Genomic DNA, 15,929 nt, shown 5'->3' with positions numbered 1-15,929 from the left:
CGTTATTATCTGCCCCTGCTACTGTATCGTATTCCCTTAACAATCAGCGAACTGAACAAATGAATCTTTGGCTTATGAAATGCTCTTATATTTACTCAATAGAATTACCTTGCGTAGCTATGTATGCATTTCTTCTGATAAAACCCTGAAATAAAAACATGTAACCAGTTAAATCTTGAAACTATATCACAAATGTATTAATTGATAAAACAGGAAAGTATTTACCTTTAATGAAACAGATTATTTTCCATCAAATTTTAGTGGTAGTTCAAAAGGAACACAAAAGGAGAAATACTTTGTTTGTTGTTAGTATGTTTAGGAGCTCTTTACTTATGCAAAAGTCTCAAAATGACTGTCTGTGTTAATGTAAAATCAATGTGCTTTACCCGGTACCTGGAAGTTTTGAAAGAGAACTCTTGATATTTTTAGATTCAACAGGATTTTGAAAACTCATGGGAATCATATTCAAAATGAAATCTATTAGGAACCTTAAAACATCCTTTAAAATAAAACTCTACATAGCAAAGCAATGCTTATAAAGGACACTGTGAAAACATTGATTTTATTCACAAAAATAAACCTGTAGAATAAATGAGATACTTTTTGGATGTGCAATATAAAGCCTGATCACATTTGTCTTAAATATCCCCCTTTCCATTATCCTTCTGTACAAAATTCACTTACATCAATATAGTTAGCATTAATATAATCTCCCTCAACAAAAATTCACTTACATCAATATAGTTAGCATTTATATTATCTCCCTCAACAAAAAATCACTTACATCAATATAGTTAGCATTTATATTATCTCCCTCAACAAAAATTCACTTACATCAATATAGTTAGCATTTATATAATCTCCCTCAACAAAAATTCACTTACATCAATATAGCTAGCATTTATATAATCTCCCTCAACAAAAATTCACTTACATCAATATAGCTAGCATTTATATTATCTCCCTCAACAAAAATTCACTTACATCAATATAGTTAGCATTAATATAATCTCCCTCAACAAAAATTAACTTACATCAATATAGTTAGCATTAATATAATCTCCCTCAACCTCTCTGTCTAATACTACTCTAGAATGGTCATCTGTAAAACACAAAACAATGAGTATTAATCATGTGATATGTACTGTGTGATAATATTTGTACTTCATCAATTAGATTATATCAGTGCATCAAGAGAGATACAACACTGCACAATTTTAGACTCTTACATTTAAAAATTTCAAAATGTGAGTTTTGAAAAGTATTTCAAATACAAAGCATATGAAATTTAATCACAGAGGATGACAAAATATTTGATCTCCAAAGATGAAGTGGTATTAAACAAAATTTGAATTTTCTAATGACTTGTACACAATATGCAGATAAAAGTTGACATTTTTTCTGTTGATCTGCAAAGAATTATGTTCTTTCTCCTGATATCATAAGGCATGGTTACCTTTCATAACATTTTCACAGTATGAAGGCCAATGACATTGAAGAGTTCCTTATGACAGTGAATCAGGAATATGGGGATATTATCTAAATATATTGCGGTGGCACTGTTCTGATAATATAAACAAACATGAAGATGGTGTATGATTAAAAACCCTTATCATTTAAAAGCTGTTTAAAAATAATATACAATTCCAATTTGTCTCTCATATTAAAAAGAACAGGGACAGGGTACAGAGCCCAAATCATTTGCTAAATTCAATTAAAGAATATATAGGATCATGATATTGGATTTGTGGGTATAAACTTCACAATCTTATGTTTGATAAAGTGCACTATGTTTCTATTTGTAATCAAATACTTACAAGAAATCATATTGATATATCTATTTTTACTTCTATTTTCTTCAAAAAGACCTATTTTATGTGGTAAAACCATCCCAGCTGGTAATACCTATAAGATAAAACATCTGACAATAGAACATAGCTTTAGCAATTTTTCAAAAGATCATTATAGGTTAGTTTTGTTGACACAAGAATATGTAATATTTATATCAATGTATAACAATAATAAGAAATAAAGAATTGATGTATAATATTCCATGAAAATATAGGTCGTGATGACCTGAAGGTTATTATATTAAAATCAGATACTTGTTCTTTGATTTGTTCAAAATCTGATACAAATGCACCCCTCAGTGGCACACTTATTGCCTTTAAAATTCTAAAAAGGCGCACCGAAATTTTCAGAATAATAGAACTGAACACAAAAATGTAAAAGGTCTCCATAGCATGAAATGTAGGTCAGGGCCAAAAAATGTTTTGAACTGTTTCAAATAATAAAAGAGGATTGTTGTGGTGAAAAATTATTCATGTACTTAATATCACTTGCCATGTAATATACATGCAACTTTAATCTTATTTGGCACTATTCATCCCTAAAATATAAGTCGTTGCAACCTACGTATTGACTTGTAATTTTACTGTAGTCACTTCAGTCAGTATTTTATATACCTTATATTCCTTTTCAAATCCTTTTTTACTATTCATTGCAGCTATATAGGACTGAAGCTTGTTGATAGGTACAGCTTTCTTTGTAGGAACATTGTTATACACATGATTCTGGCTGTTTCCACTGCCAACACTGCCTTTGCCTACACTGCCCAAACTTGCCAAACTTGGATTACGACTTCTATTCAATGATGTTGTCTCTGAAATGTAATAAAAGTTATATAAAGCAATAATGCTTTTTTTACCATCACATCTTAAATAGAAATCTGAAGTAAAATCAATATATATACATGTATCATTTCGATTTGGAACTGCTGTCAGTAACAGAGTTTCTCCATTTCTAAACCTAACTGCTATAAAACCAATAACATATTTCTGAGTTTTATTTGTACAGGATTATAAAGAATTTTCTATTTAGAAAACTTGTTTTTTTTGGATTAGATTAATAAAAAACAAATATAACTTTGTTCTAAATATCCTACAAAAATTGTAGACTTGAAATCCTTTATAATTTTCCATATCATTTCTACTTCCAAGGTGCATAACTCCTGTTAGAATAATTTATTAGTGCTAATGATTGATTTTGCCAAAAATAGTAAAGGAAACATCATCCTTTTTTATCACAAATTTTATTTTGGGAATCTTTATGGTCCTGTGCTAATCTAATCTGTGGTCATCTTGAGGTCTGGTTCCAGTAAAATCTTAATCTGCCTCAATTTATTCCTAAACAGACATCTTCCAGATATTATGATTTTGAATGACTTTATAAGTGTCTTCTTTTTCTTTCTATTATAAATGAATTATGTTTAAAAAAGCAAATAAGGGATTCATAGCAGAGTTATATAGATTTCAAGTCCATTTAACTTATCACCAGTATTATAACGGGCAACTTTACCACTAGAAATCGTAAGAGGAAAGCCACATCATTTCAGTTCATCAGCAATAAAAGTCAATCTACTTAAAAGAGGGACGAAAGATACCAGAGGGACAGTCAAACTCATAAATCGAAAATAAACTGACAACGTCATGGCTAAAAATGAAAAATACAAACAGACAAACAATAGTACATATGGCACAACATAGAAAACTTAAGTGTTTCACCAATAATATTAAGGGTCAATAGACTAAACTTCAGTGTATCAGTGTAACAACTGAAAGGATCAACCCACACAACTTTTGGTTATCACTACTAATTTTTTTAGGGTCACTCCACATAACTTCAGGTTATCATCAGTAACTTGTAGGGTAAGCCACATAACTTCCGGTTATCACCAATAATTGTAAGGGGCAAGCCACATAACTTCAGATTATCACCAATAATTGTAAAGGGCAAGCCACATAACTTCCTGTTATCACCAATAATTGTAAAGGGCAATCCACATAACTTCATGTTTTTGCCAATAATTGTAATCTACATAACTTCAATTTATCACCAATAATTGTAAAGGGCAATCCACATAACTTCAATTTATCACCAATAATAGTAATGGGCAATCCACATAACTTCAGGTTATCACCAATAATTGTCAAGGACAATCCACATAACTTCAGGTTATCACCAATAATTGTACGGGGCAAGTCACATAACTTCAGGTTTATATCACCAATAATTGTAAAGGGCAATCCACATAACTTCAGGTTATCACCAATAATTGTCAAGGGCAATCCACATAACTTCAGGTTATCACCAATAGTTGTACGGGGCAAGTCACATAACTTCAGGTTTATATCACCAATAATTGTAAAGGGCAATCCACATAACTTCAATTTATCACCAACAATTGTCAAGGGCAATCCACATAACTTCAGGTTATCACCAATAGTTGTAAAGGGCAAGCCATATTACTTCAGGTTATTTCCAATAATTGTAAGGAAAGTTTACATAACTTCAGTTTGTCCCCAATAATTGAAAGGGTATCCCCAAAAATCATATTAACACCCTTGACTGTCTTGGTATATATGTCCACTTTATTTCAGCCTATCACTAATACTTGTAAGGTATTGTGACTCATTCCAGTCATTTGCATTTTGCTCACTGAAGGTTGGTGATTTATCAAGGCGATTCAGGTTCCTCTACTAATAGATATACAAGTTTTACCATCTAATTGTACAAATGTGTAGAAAACCTTATCAGACAAACATTAATAGTATAATCAAGAAAGCAAAGTGTGTTAATGATCATTGTATTAACTTCTTGCATGTTAAGAAAACTTTTTAAATAGTTATAACTCAAAATATAAAGAAACTGAAGCAAGAAAAAAAAGGAAAATTTATACACTATGTATAGCTGATGTAGGAATACACCCAGAATATTTCTTTTCTGCAAGTACATGTAATTCCAAAATCATAAATTACTGTTTGATCATTTCACAAGGAAAGACACAAAATAAAGAACAAATAGACGAGCCATGACAACTAGAATGCAACCATCTGTAGAATGATAGACTTTGCTGTTAGAAAAGAAACTAGAATTTGATGTGTTACTCACCATTATGCATTTCTAAACCAAAAATAAGATCAATATTTATAGGCCAAAAAAGTATAAAAAGTGTTTGATTTCAAAGTGACGCACATGTGTAAATTAATATACCGGTATGTTCAAAGCCATTGAAGTAAGAGATATAAATACAAAACCTCCACATAAAATCTGACCCAATGGTTTGCAATCAGATGAAGCTAACAATAATATTTTGCATATAAAGAAAAAAAATATATCATAATTTATTAATTCTTTACTTAAAAAACCTGATTAAACAAAATAAAAAAAATTAATAAATGAAGAATGTGACTATGGGTCAACAATGCCCCCAATATGCATGAGTCACATAGTTCAAACTGTTTTGTGATTATAAGCATTGTGTATAAGTTTAATAACATTTAATTGAAGCAAAATAAAGCAAGAGAATGGAAACATAAAAAAATCAGCAATTTTTATGTATTAAAGGAATATAACTCATGAACAGTAAAAGTGATGTCACCCAATTTCGAACTTGATCTATGTCTTGTGGTAATAAACATTGTGTATAAGTTTTATAAAATTTGGTTGAGGCAAACTCAAATTAGAGAATGGAAACAAAACATTCAGCATTTTCGTGTATATAAATTGGCTTAAGCTATGAATGGTAAAAATGACACCATCCAATTCTATTTTCGATCTTTGTTTTGTGGTAAAAAGCATTGTGTATAATTTTCATAACACTTAATTGAGTAAAACTTAAGTATGAGAACGAAGACCAAAATATCAGCAATATCTATGCTTATAAAGGGGCATATCTCATAAACAGTAAAAGTGAGGACACCAAATTTGGAACTTGATCTGTGTTTTGTAGTAATAAGCATTGTGTATAATATTTATAACATATTGTTGAGGCAAACTAAAGTTTGAGAATTGAAACCAATTCTATGGACTTACACAACATACGAACGGGACAGATGGGGCAGACTGACAGCATGAAGAAAGGTAACACTTAATACATCCTCATTAATTCAGACCTATACGCCCTCATCAGAATGAAAATAAGATATTAGATTCATCAGATAGACTGCTTGTAAGATTGAGAGAAATAACGTACCTGTTCCTGGAAGATCAAACTCTAGAAAGAACATAAAATAATGGACAATAGAAAGTCAACATGCAGTATCACATTACATGTTTTATCCACCAAGGAGTCGCTTTCACAAAACAAACTTATGACTAAGATTTTTCATAAGTATACTGAATTGTTGATGACATACGATCAATAGTAGTCAAAAGCATTTTTGTGAAGCAGACTACTGATATCTAGTATACTTTTCTTGCAAAAGTATAAAAATAGTTCAGCTTTCTGTTTACTGCTATATGAATTTTGTTTTCTAATGACACCCAATGATATTTGTTGTTACTGTATATTTGTTCCTCCTAACATAAGTTACTTCAGAAACTTTGTTATTAACATTGCTATAATGTCGTTCTTGTTGTAGCAAATACTATAACTTCTATTCTTTCAAAAACAAATACTGTAGTAATTCATCCAATGGAAATTATACTCATAAATATTTCTTCCATTTTGGAACTAATATTATAGAGGAACTGTCGACTAACTAGCAGTAACTATGAGTACTCCTAGATAGTTACTTTTGTACTTAGAACTAATCTGATGAGTCAATCTTTTTTGCGACTGATTTTTATAGTCTGTTCTTGTTTTTTACTGTAATACCTTATTAAATGTCTTTTAGAAATATAAGAGAAAGCATTCAAATAAAGAAAAGTTTACTGCATGTGTGTATAGATTATTGGGTTTTCTTCATATTGATATCATATAATATCCACCACAAGCCACAATGTGAAAATATTTGGTAAGTGAGCGCAACGAACAAGTTAAAAAGCTTCACATTGTGTTAAGCGGCTGATATTTTACGCTATCTATACGAAAAAACCAGATTATCTGTTTATTGTTCTATTCCTGGTTTTTCCCCCTCCCTAAGACAGTAATACGCTTGAAGAAAGCAAGCTTGATAACGTCTCCTCTCAAAATTGTGACGTCGCTGATAACTTCTTCTCAGACATTGTGACGTCGCTGATAATGCCTGCTGTCATCTCAAAGCCATGATACGAGAACTATGGAGCAACTGAGCAGGGGGATATAGGCATAGTAAAGGAAGATAAAACAAGTTATCAGTACTTACCATTTATTACATTAACAGAACCATCCGGTCTTGACTTCTTGTATTCATTCAAACGGACATTGGTGTACAAATCAGCACTTTTTTTTTTTCTATTTTTCTTAAAAAGAATTCTGGACAAAAAACAAAAAAATAATTTATTATTGATTGTTTTCATTTTCCTGTTTGTACCATTAACTCAACAATCTTGCACAAATTGCCCTTATTTAACATGGCTGAACTATGTTTGTCAAGGAATAATATGCATATATCTTTATAATGTACATTCAGATGTTGAGATGTTGATAATAGTTTAAAAGTTTTAATTGACAGGGCCATAGCGTAATGGAGGCAAATGAGGCAAATGCCTCACTTTTGAAACGATGACCAAACTTTAGAAGTGTCATTTTTTTTTAATTATGTATTTTACATTATCAATATTCGAGTTTCAAACTATCTACCGGCACACTACATACATTGTGTCCAATCTGCAGCAGCGATTGCAGCTTTTACCATAGCGGTGACGGTAAAAAAATAAGTGTTCCGAATATAAATCAAAATAAAAAAAATTGAAACAAATCTAAATGTCGTTACAAAACTGGTTGAAGAGAAAAAAAGATGAAAAACATACATGTGATTCTTCCGGCGGGAGTTAAAATCTCCCGCTTTTCAGACCCTCTTCCGTCCCTCCCGTTAAAATTTGAAATCTTCCGCTTTTTGAAAATGTCAATCTCGAAAAAATTTCAGTAGACATTTCTGTTTACAAAATAGATACGGACAGTGAAAAAGTCCGAGAAACTCTAAATTGATATAGGAAAAGTCAGAGAAAACGGAAGTTTCCTATAATGGAATTTGTGTCAAAAAGGTAAATAGGAAAATAGCCTTAAGTAATCAATGAAGGTGTTAAGGATTATAGACTGTATATACAACAATAAAAGATGATTGGCATTTACCTAGTAATCAACTAGCTAGTTAAATATACATGTCTGGATGATTAAAAGTGATACTGACAATGGAACAGTTGTATAAACATCGACTTTATAAATTGTGATGCTATTGAAAACATGGAACAGACTTAGTTTATACTGGACCTCAAAGACAATAAAATCAACTCAAATTATATGATATTTATGTCTTGTCTTCTATCTAGGCCAATGGAATACCTATATAAGTGTGTTTGTCTTATAATTTGACAAAATACAAACTGTATCATGTTATCAAATACATGTACCCCAGCATAATATTAAAGAAGACACAGTAATGAGTATCTAGCCAAATTTAAAAATGGTGCAAGTCCAGTGCCAAGGGTCAAGACAATGCTTACTACACTTCATGCAAAGCTGACTATGGGGCCCTAATTACTTGACCAAAAATATGGAGACAGCTACCCACCAGAAAGCCCACAACTCTATCAATTCAACACCTTCTTTTACAAACATGTTCAGTAGTGGTACTAAAGTTGACAATGTGGCTAAAGCAGAGGTACTTTTTGCCAACTATGTATGATGGCTGATCACTTTATCTTTGAACTATATATGATGGCTGATCACTTTAACTTTGAACTATATATGATGAATAAATATTTGACCCCCCCCCCTTTTATCTTCTATTTTACTAAGTAAAAATGGCTATGCAGGTGCTTGAAGGTATGAAATCATTGGGTTTTTTTTAACAAAAAAGGAAGATATGCAGTTTAAACACACACGAAAAAACCATTGCGTACGTCGATAAAAAATCTCCAGTTATGAGGCCCAAACTCCAGCTGAAAATTTCCAAATCTCCAGTTGTGGCTTGACAACTCTGTCACATGTATGGAAAAAGGTAACTCATGAGTATAAACACCCCCTATAAGTATATACTGGCTTATTACTTTCCTTGGTTTATTTTTGAATCGATAACGCTATAGTTACCAATGTTTACACTATCAACTCACTGAAACAAATGCTAATCGATAAAATAATTCATTGACCAAAAATATAATAATTATTTATAATTAATTTAAACAAAATCATGAAGCGCCTTTTCTATAGAAGTCTTTAATGTATAAGGCAATTCATGATTTTTATTTATCTTTAATAAAAGTATGAAATGTATTTTTGGTATTGTTTGAAAATATTTTTTTCGTGTTTCTTTTTCTGATTATGATCAGCATTGTCTGGTTGTATGCTAGCGTGTTCCATTGATTCTAGTGCGGTAGGTCGTGGGTTCGAACCCCGGTAGGTCAAATCAATGACTTAAAAGAATTGGTAGAATAATGTGTCCAGGTAGGTTGACATGTCTTCCAGCGGAATGTTTACAGATAACTTGTGATCACTTGTGACATTAGAACGTCGAAAATCCGGTTAAGTAACAATGTTGGTCTAGTCTTCTCTGTACCTATTCTTATGGTTAATGATTATGTATAATAAATATATCCTAATTGATGCTTATAACATGTTCTCGTCTTTTAGAAGCTTATAACTTGCTGTTGGACATGAATATATATATATATACATAAGAACGTGTGTTGAAGCTTTTCGATAGTACAGGTCACAGGAGAATCGGAAAGTTTTAGTTGACCAATAGAGATTAACTTTATATTGAAACTTGTTTTGTTACTTACTAAGCTAGCTAATAAAAAAAACGCATTTCTGTTATATTTTTTTTGTTTTTTATTATAAATAGTAATGCTGAAATAAGCTTCTCCTGTTTCAGGCACCCGAACCCCCCTAAAAAAAGGCTCAAAAATTTGCCTCACTTTAAATAAACATGCCCTACAGCCTTGATTCAGCACCATAATAAAATGACTTCAATCTAAATCTATTATTGAAATTTGACAACTTTGTTCTGATCATGCATATTTTCAAAAGAAAATCTAAATGTTTTGTCTTACTATTCTACATTAAATGACACAATTTATACTTCAAACCACAACATCGAAAACTAAAGCATGACCAACACCACATAGGCACTTGTCATTTGCCTGTGCAACACCACCAAAAACTATTGTATGTCCAGTGTACGATGTGTTATTGATATTGTCAACATGTGTATTGTTGTTAATCTTTTGGTTGTTCTTCATTTTTTGCCACAGCATTGTCATTACCGGTAGGTTTATTTAATATCCATTTGGTGTGTTCTGCATCTCTTTTATTAGCTTTACTAAAAAAAAATTGTAATTGTTAAGTAAAAATAAATATTTCTCTAATAAAACCTGAGATAAACCTCATTATATTCGATGCTTTATACTTACACAAAGATTAAACAAATGAGTAGAAGTAACAAAATGGGAATCACTATACTAACAATCAGGATGACATTTTGTGACGATCCAGTAGCTGGGCCTGCTGTTATTGAAACTGAAATAAAAAGAATAAGATATTTTAAGTATGGATGATTTTCTGTGAGTATCTGGTATCTGGGCCTTAATCTGGAATATGAAGAATATGATTTGTCACAAGGAAGACATTGTGTGAGGATACAATACCTGGGTCTGTCTTTATTTAAACTAAAACAAGAGGCTGTCACAACAACAGCAAACCGGATTTATTAACATTTATTTGTGTCCTGGCAATATCACAAGAACAATTACTGATGAATGTGAAAGTGAAAATCGTCAATATCAAATTTGACCTCCATTTTGTCATCAGTATCAACATATTAAAATTTGAAAAGCTTAGATTGAATGGTTCATGAGTAAATGCAACAACGTGAATGGAAACGCCATTTAACGATCTTTCAAGAACCATAACTCCTGAACGGTAAAAGTCAAAATTGTCATTATTGAACTTGACCTCTATTTTGTCATCAGTAACAACATATAAAAATTTCAAAAGCTTTGGTGGAATGGTTCATGAGAAAATGCACGGACACGACTGGAAACACCATTTTTCAATCTTTCAAGAACCATAACTCCTGAACGGTAAAAGTCAAAATCGTCATTATTGAACTTGACCTCCATTTTGTCATCAGTAACAACATATTAAAATTTGGGAAGCATTGGTAGAACAGTTCATGCGTAAATGCACGGACACGACTGGAAACTCCATTTTTTCAATCTTTCAAGAACCATAACTCCTGAACGGTAAAAGTCAAAATCGCCATTATTAAACTTGACCTTCATTTAGTTGTCAGTAACAACATATTAAAATTTTAAAAGCTTTGGTTGAAGGGTTCCTGAGGTAATGCACAGACACGACTGGAAACTCCATTTTTCAATCTTTCAAGAACCATAACTCCTGAACGGTAAAAGTCAAACTCGCCATTATTACACTTGACCTTCATTTAGTTGTCAGTAACAACATATTAAAATTTTAAAAGCTTTGGTTGAACGGTTCATGAGTTAATGCACGGACACGACTGGAAACTCCATTTTTCAATCTTTCAAGAACCATAACTCCTGAACGGTAAAAGTCAAAATCGCCATTATTGAACTTTCCCTTCATTTAGTTGTCAGTAACAACTTATTAAAATTTTAAAAGCTTTGGTTGAACGGTTCATGAGTTAATGCACGGACAACATTTGATTGCCGCCCGCCCGCCCGCCCGACGTACATCCCCAAATCAATAACCGACATTTTTGTCACAAAAATCCGGTTAATAAAAGTAATAAGTTTTATTATGATTAAGAAAGAAACAATATACTGTAGATTTGTTTCTTCATTTTTCTTGGTATCAATTTATTTGGTTGAAGGAAGAAAATAATCTATTAAGGGGGCTCCTGGGTACAAATCAATTTTTTTTTCTAATATAGGATTTCGCTATGTTTTTTTATAAATGAACTTTATCATATACTTAAAAGAAAAATGAAATAAAAAAATGGGGTCACCGTTCATTTAAGCTCACAATCTGCCTCCGGAAGAAGAATACATTTTTGTTAATGTCCTTTTTTTCTATTGAGCTAATAGGAGAAATAGAGGTAATATCGAAATAAAAAAATAACCTAATTACAGAAATCGTTTAAATTTTACAATTATTTAGTATATGTACAGCTTATTTGAAAACAATACATGTAATAAAAAATATAGGTCACTGAAGAGTTAAAAAAGATATTTCAAATTTAATGCCAAAAACGGCATTTTTGCACCAAAGGGAGATAATTTGGAGCTTTTTCAATGATATAAACATTTTAAAAGTCATCTGGGGTCATACCGAATCGTTTTTTTGTGTTGATTTTTGTACCATATCATAAAGTAATAACTAACAGCGTAATAAATAAAATTTGTAATGAAAAAATAAAGGTTTCATTTTGCTGAAATTTTTGTACCCACCAGCCACCTTAAGAGGATAACTAATTTCATGGTTTCATGATTTACTCCTACCAGAGAACCAAGAGTAACTTTTGTAAATTTTGTCAAGTACTGTGAATTCATTTATTTTTGTGGGTACCAATATTCATGGATTGAGGAAAACTTACATGTTCATGGATATTTAGTTTTGTTGTTTTGCTGAAGTTTGCGTACAAGCCTATATAAAATTTGTTATTTGTTGATAATTCAATTTCATGGTTATTAATCCACAAAAATTGGTATTCAACGAATAATGATGAATCCACAGTATTTAATTTTTGATTTCATCAATAAACTTGTAATTCATCAACAAAATTTGACTTTATCAGTAGTGGACTAAAAACATACACAATCTTAAATAAATAAGTAACTTACATACAGTAGAGCCTATTACAGTTTGTTCCATTGTACTTATTTCAGTAACCACAGAAGTGCTTGCGGTAGCTGAACCAGTTGTCACAATCATTGTTGTCAATTCAGATGCTGTTCCAGTTGCCAAACTTGTTGTTTCTTCAGTTGCAGGGTTGGTTGCCATACTCATAGTTGTTTCTTCAGTTGCTGTGCCAGTTGCCATACTCATTGTTGTCCCTTCAGCAGCAGTGCCAGTTGCCATACTCACTGATGTACCTTCAGCAGCAGTGCCAGTTGCCATACTCACTGACGTACCTTCAGCAGCAGTGCCAGTTGAAATACTCACTGTGGTTTCTTCAGATGGTAAAACAGTTGCCATGCTACCTGTTGTCTCTTCAGGAGAAGTGCCAGTTGCCATACTAAATGTTGCCCCTTCAGTAGCTGTGCTAGGCGTCTCTTTAACAGTTGTCCCTTCAGCAACAGTGCCAGTTGCAATAATCATTGTTGTTTTTTCAGAGGCAGTTCCAGTTGCCATACTCATTGTTGTTTCTTCAGTTGCAGTGCCAGTGTCAGTGCCAGTTGCCATACTCATTGTTGTTTCTTCAGTGGCAGTGCCATTTTCAGTCCCAGTTGCACTACTCACTGTTGTCTCTTCAGTAGCAGTGCCAGTTGTCATACTCATTGTTGCCCCTTCAGTAGCAGTGACAGTTGCCATACTCATAGTTGCCCCTTCAGTAGCAGTGCCAGTCGCCATACTCATTGTCGCCCCTTCAGTAGTAGTGCCAGTTGCCATACTCATTGTTGTCCCTTCAGTAGCATTTACTGTTGCCATACTCATTGTTGCCCCTTCAGTAGTAGTGCCAGTCACCATACTCATTGTTGCTCCTTCAGTAGCAGTGCCTGACACTATACTCATTGTTGTCACTTCAGTAGAATTTCCTGTTGTCCCTTCAGTAGCATTGCCAGTTGACATACTCATTGTTGTTGCTTCGGTAAAATTGCCTGTTGCCATACTCATTGTTGTCACTTCAGTAGCAGTTCCTTGCGCCATACTCATTGTTGTTGCTTCAGTAGAATTGCCTTTTGTCCCTTCAGTAGCATTTCCTGTTGCCATACTCATTGTTGTCCATTCAGTAGCAGTGCCTGGCTCCATACTCATAGTTGTCCCTTCAGTAGCATGGTCTGTTGCCATACTCATTGTTATGCCTTCTGTTGCAGTACTATTTGCCATACCAATGGTTGTCATTTCAGTGGAAGAACTTGTTGTTTCAGTAGCAGTGCCAGATCCCACATTCACGGTTACTCCATCAGTAGCTGTAGTAGTGAAATTATTTGTTGCTTCTTCTGTGGTAGTGCCAGTTGTGTCTGTTGCTAAACTAATTGTTGTTCCTTCTGTAGTAGTGATAGTTGCTAAACTTTGTGTTGTCTCCTGTGTGCCAGTCACACTTGCTATACTTACTGTTACACCTTCAGTGGCAGTACCGTTAGATACAGTTGCAACACTTGTTGTGACATCAGTGGCAGGGTCATTTGTCATATTTGCCGTTGATCCTTCACTAGGAGTTACAGTTGCCAAACTGTTTGTTGTCCCTTCTGTGACAGTCTCATTTGCTGTATTAACTGTTGCTCCTTCTGTGGTAGTAACAATATCCAAATTCATTGTTGTTCCTTGTGTAGCAGTGCCACTTGCCTTACTAATGGTAGTACCCTCAGTTTGTGTCATGGCTTCTGTACCTGAACTTTGTGTTGTATGTTCTGTTTCTGCAGTTTGAGATGTTATTTCTGTTGCATTATTTTGTGTTATTTGGTCAGTTACTGCAACCTGGGTTGAAATTTCTGTTCCTGAAGCTTGTGTTGTTTGTTGTGTTGCCAAACTTTGTGTCATTTGTCCAGTTGCTGCAGATTGTGTTGTTTCATCTATTGCTGTAGGTTGTGTTGTCAGATCTGTTGATGTAGACTGTGTTGTAACATCTGTTCCTGTAGATTGTATTGTCACATCTGTTCCTGTAGATTGTGTTGTTATGTCTGTTGCTGCTAAATGTGTTGTTATGTCTGTTGCTCCAGATTGTGTTGTTAGATCTGTTACTGCTGATTGTGTTGTCAGATCTGTTGCTGCAGATTGTGTTGTTTCATTTGTTGCTCCATATTGTGTTGTTATGTCTGTTGCTGCTAACTGTGTTGTTATGTCTGTTGCTCCAGATTGTGTTGTTAGATCTGTTGCTCCAGATTGTGTTGTTATGTCTGTTGCTGATAATTGTGTTGTTATGTCTGTTGCTCCAGATTGTGTTGTTATGTCTGTTGCTCCAGATTGTGTTGTTATGTTTGTTGCTCCAGATTGTGTTGTTATGTCTGTTGTTCCAGATTTTGTTGTTATGTCTGTTGCTCCAGATTGTGTTGTTATGTCTGTTGCTGCTAATTGTGTTGTTATGTCTGTTGCTCCAGATTGTGTTGTTATGTCTGTTGCTCCAGATTGTGTTGCTATGTCTGTTGCTCCAGATTGTGTTGTTATGTCTGTTGCTCCAGATTGTGTTGTTATGTCTGTTGCTCCAGATTGTGTTGCTATGTCTGTTGCTCCAGATTGTGTTGTTATGTCTGTTGCTCCAGATTGTGTTGTTATGTCTGTTGTTCCAGATTGTGTTGTTATGTCTGTTGCTCCAGATTGTGTTGTTATGTCTGTTGCTCCGGATTGTGTTGTTATGTCTGTTGCTCCAGATTGTGTTGTTATGTCTGTTGCTCCGGATTGTGTTGTTACATCTATTTCTGCTGGTTGTGTTGTCACAATTGTAGCTGTAGATTGTGTTGTCTCATCAGCAGTTGTGTTTTGAGATCCCAAGTTCAGAAAGTTTTGATCTAAAAAAAAAGAAAAAATCTTAATTAGGTCTTTAAGTCATGAAAGCTAATAAAGAAATGTTAATTTTACCTTATAAATCAAAGATTGATATAGAATAAGTTTTTACACTTATTGGCATTCAGGGGTCGAAATTAGCGCTGGTCTGGTGGTCCGAGACCAGTAGAATTTGCATCAGACCAGTAGACTCTGTCAGCTGGTGGTCCAGTGGATCAGTAGAAAATTGTCAATAAAAATCACTGATTGCATCGCAATTTCAATTTATTTAACAAATAAATTACCTGCGGTAATGGGGGTTAGTATTTATATAAGTGTTTGTCGAATGAACATAATTTTTTAGGACCAGAAGATTTGGAGCCGG

General features: G+C 33.3%; 1 protein-coding gene across 2 annotated transcripts in view; it reads right to left on the bottom strand.

Annotated features, from left to right (window-relative positions):
- Nucleotides 1–15,929, bottom strand: part of LOC143055843 (uncharacterized) — a 63,081-nt gene that overhangs the window by 25,687 nt on the left and 21,465 nt on the right. The window contains exons 6-13 of one of the 2 annotated variants that reach the window (XM_076228888.1): nt 12,745–15,570; nt 10,336–10,441; nt 7,128–7,237; nt 6,035–6,055; nt 2,466–2,662; nt 1,818–1,905; nt 1,035–1,102; nt 109–145 (exon numbers count right to left, since the gene is read on the bottom strand). In XM_076228888.1, the coding sequence (XP_076085003.1) occupies nt 109–145; nt 1,035–1,102; nt 1,818–1,905; nt 2,466–2,662; nt 6,035–6,055; nt 7,128–7,237; nt 10,336–10,441; nt 12,745–15,570 (3,453 nt within the window). The remainder of the gene's footprint in view (nt 1–108; nt 146–1,034; nt 1,103–1,817; nt 1,906–2,465; nt 2,663–6,034; nt 6,056–7,127; nt 7,238–10,335; nt 10,442–12,744; nt 15,571–15,929) is intronic. The other variant, XM_076228898.1, reaches the window with a different exon arrangement.

This window comes from Mytilus galloprovincialis, chromosome 1 (assembly GCF_965363235.1).
Source record: "Mytilus galloprovincialis chromosome 1, xbMytGall1.hap1.1, whole genome shotgun sequence".
In the NCBI taxonomy this organism is placed as follows: domain Eukaryota; kingdom Metazoa; phylum Mollusca; class Bivalvia; order Mytilida; family Mytilidae; genus Mytilus; species Mytilus galloprovincialis.
This window is presented reverse-complemented; position numbering and strand designations above follow the sequence as displayed.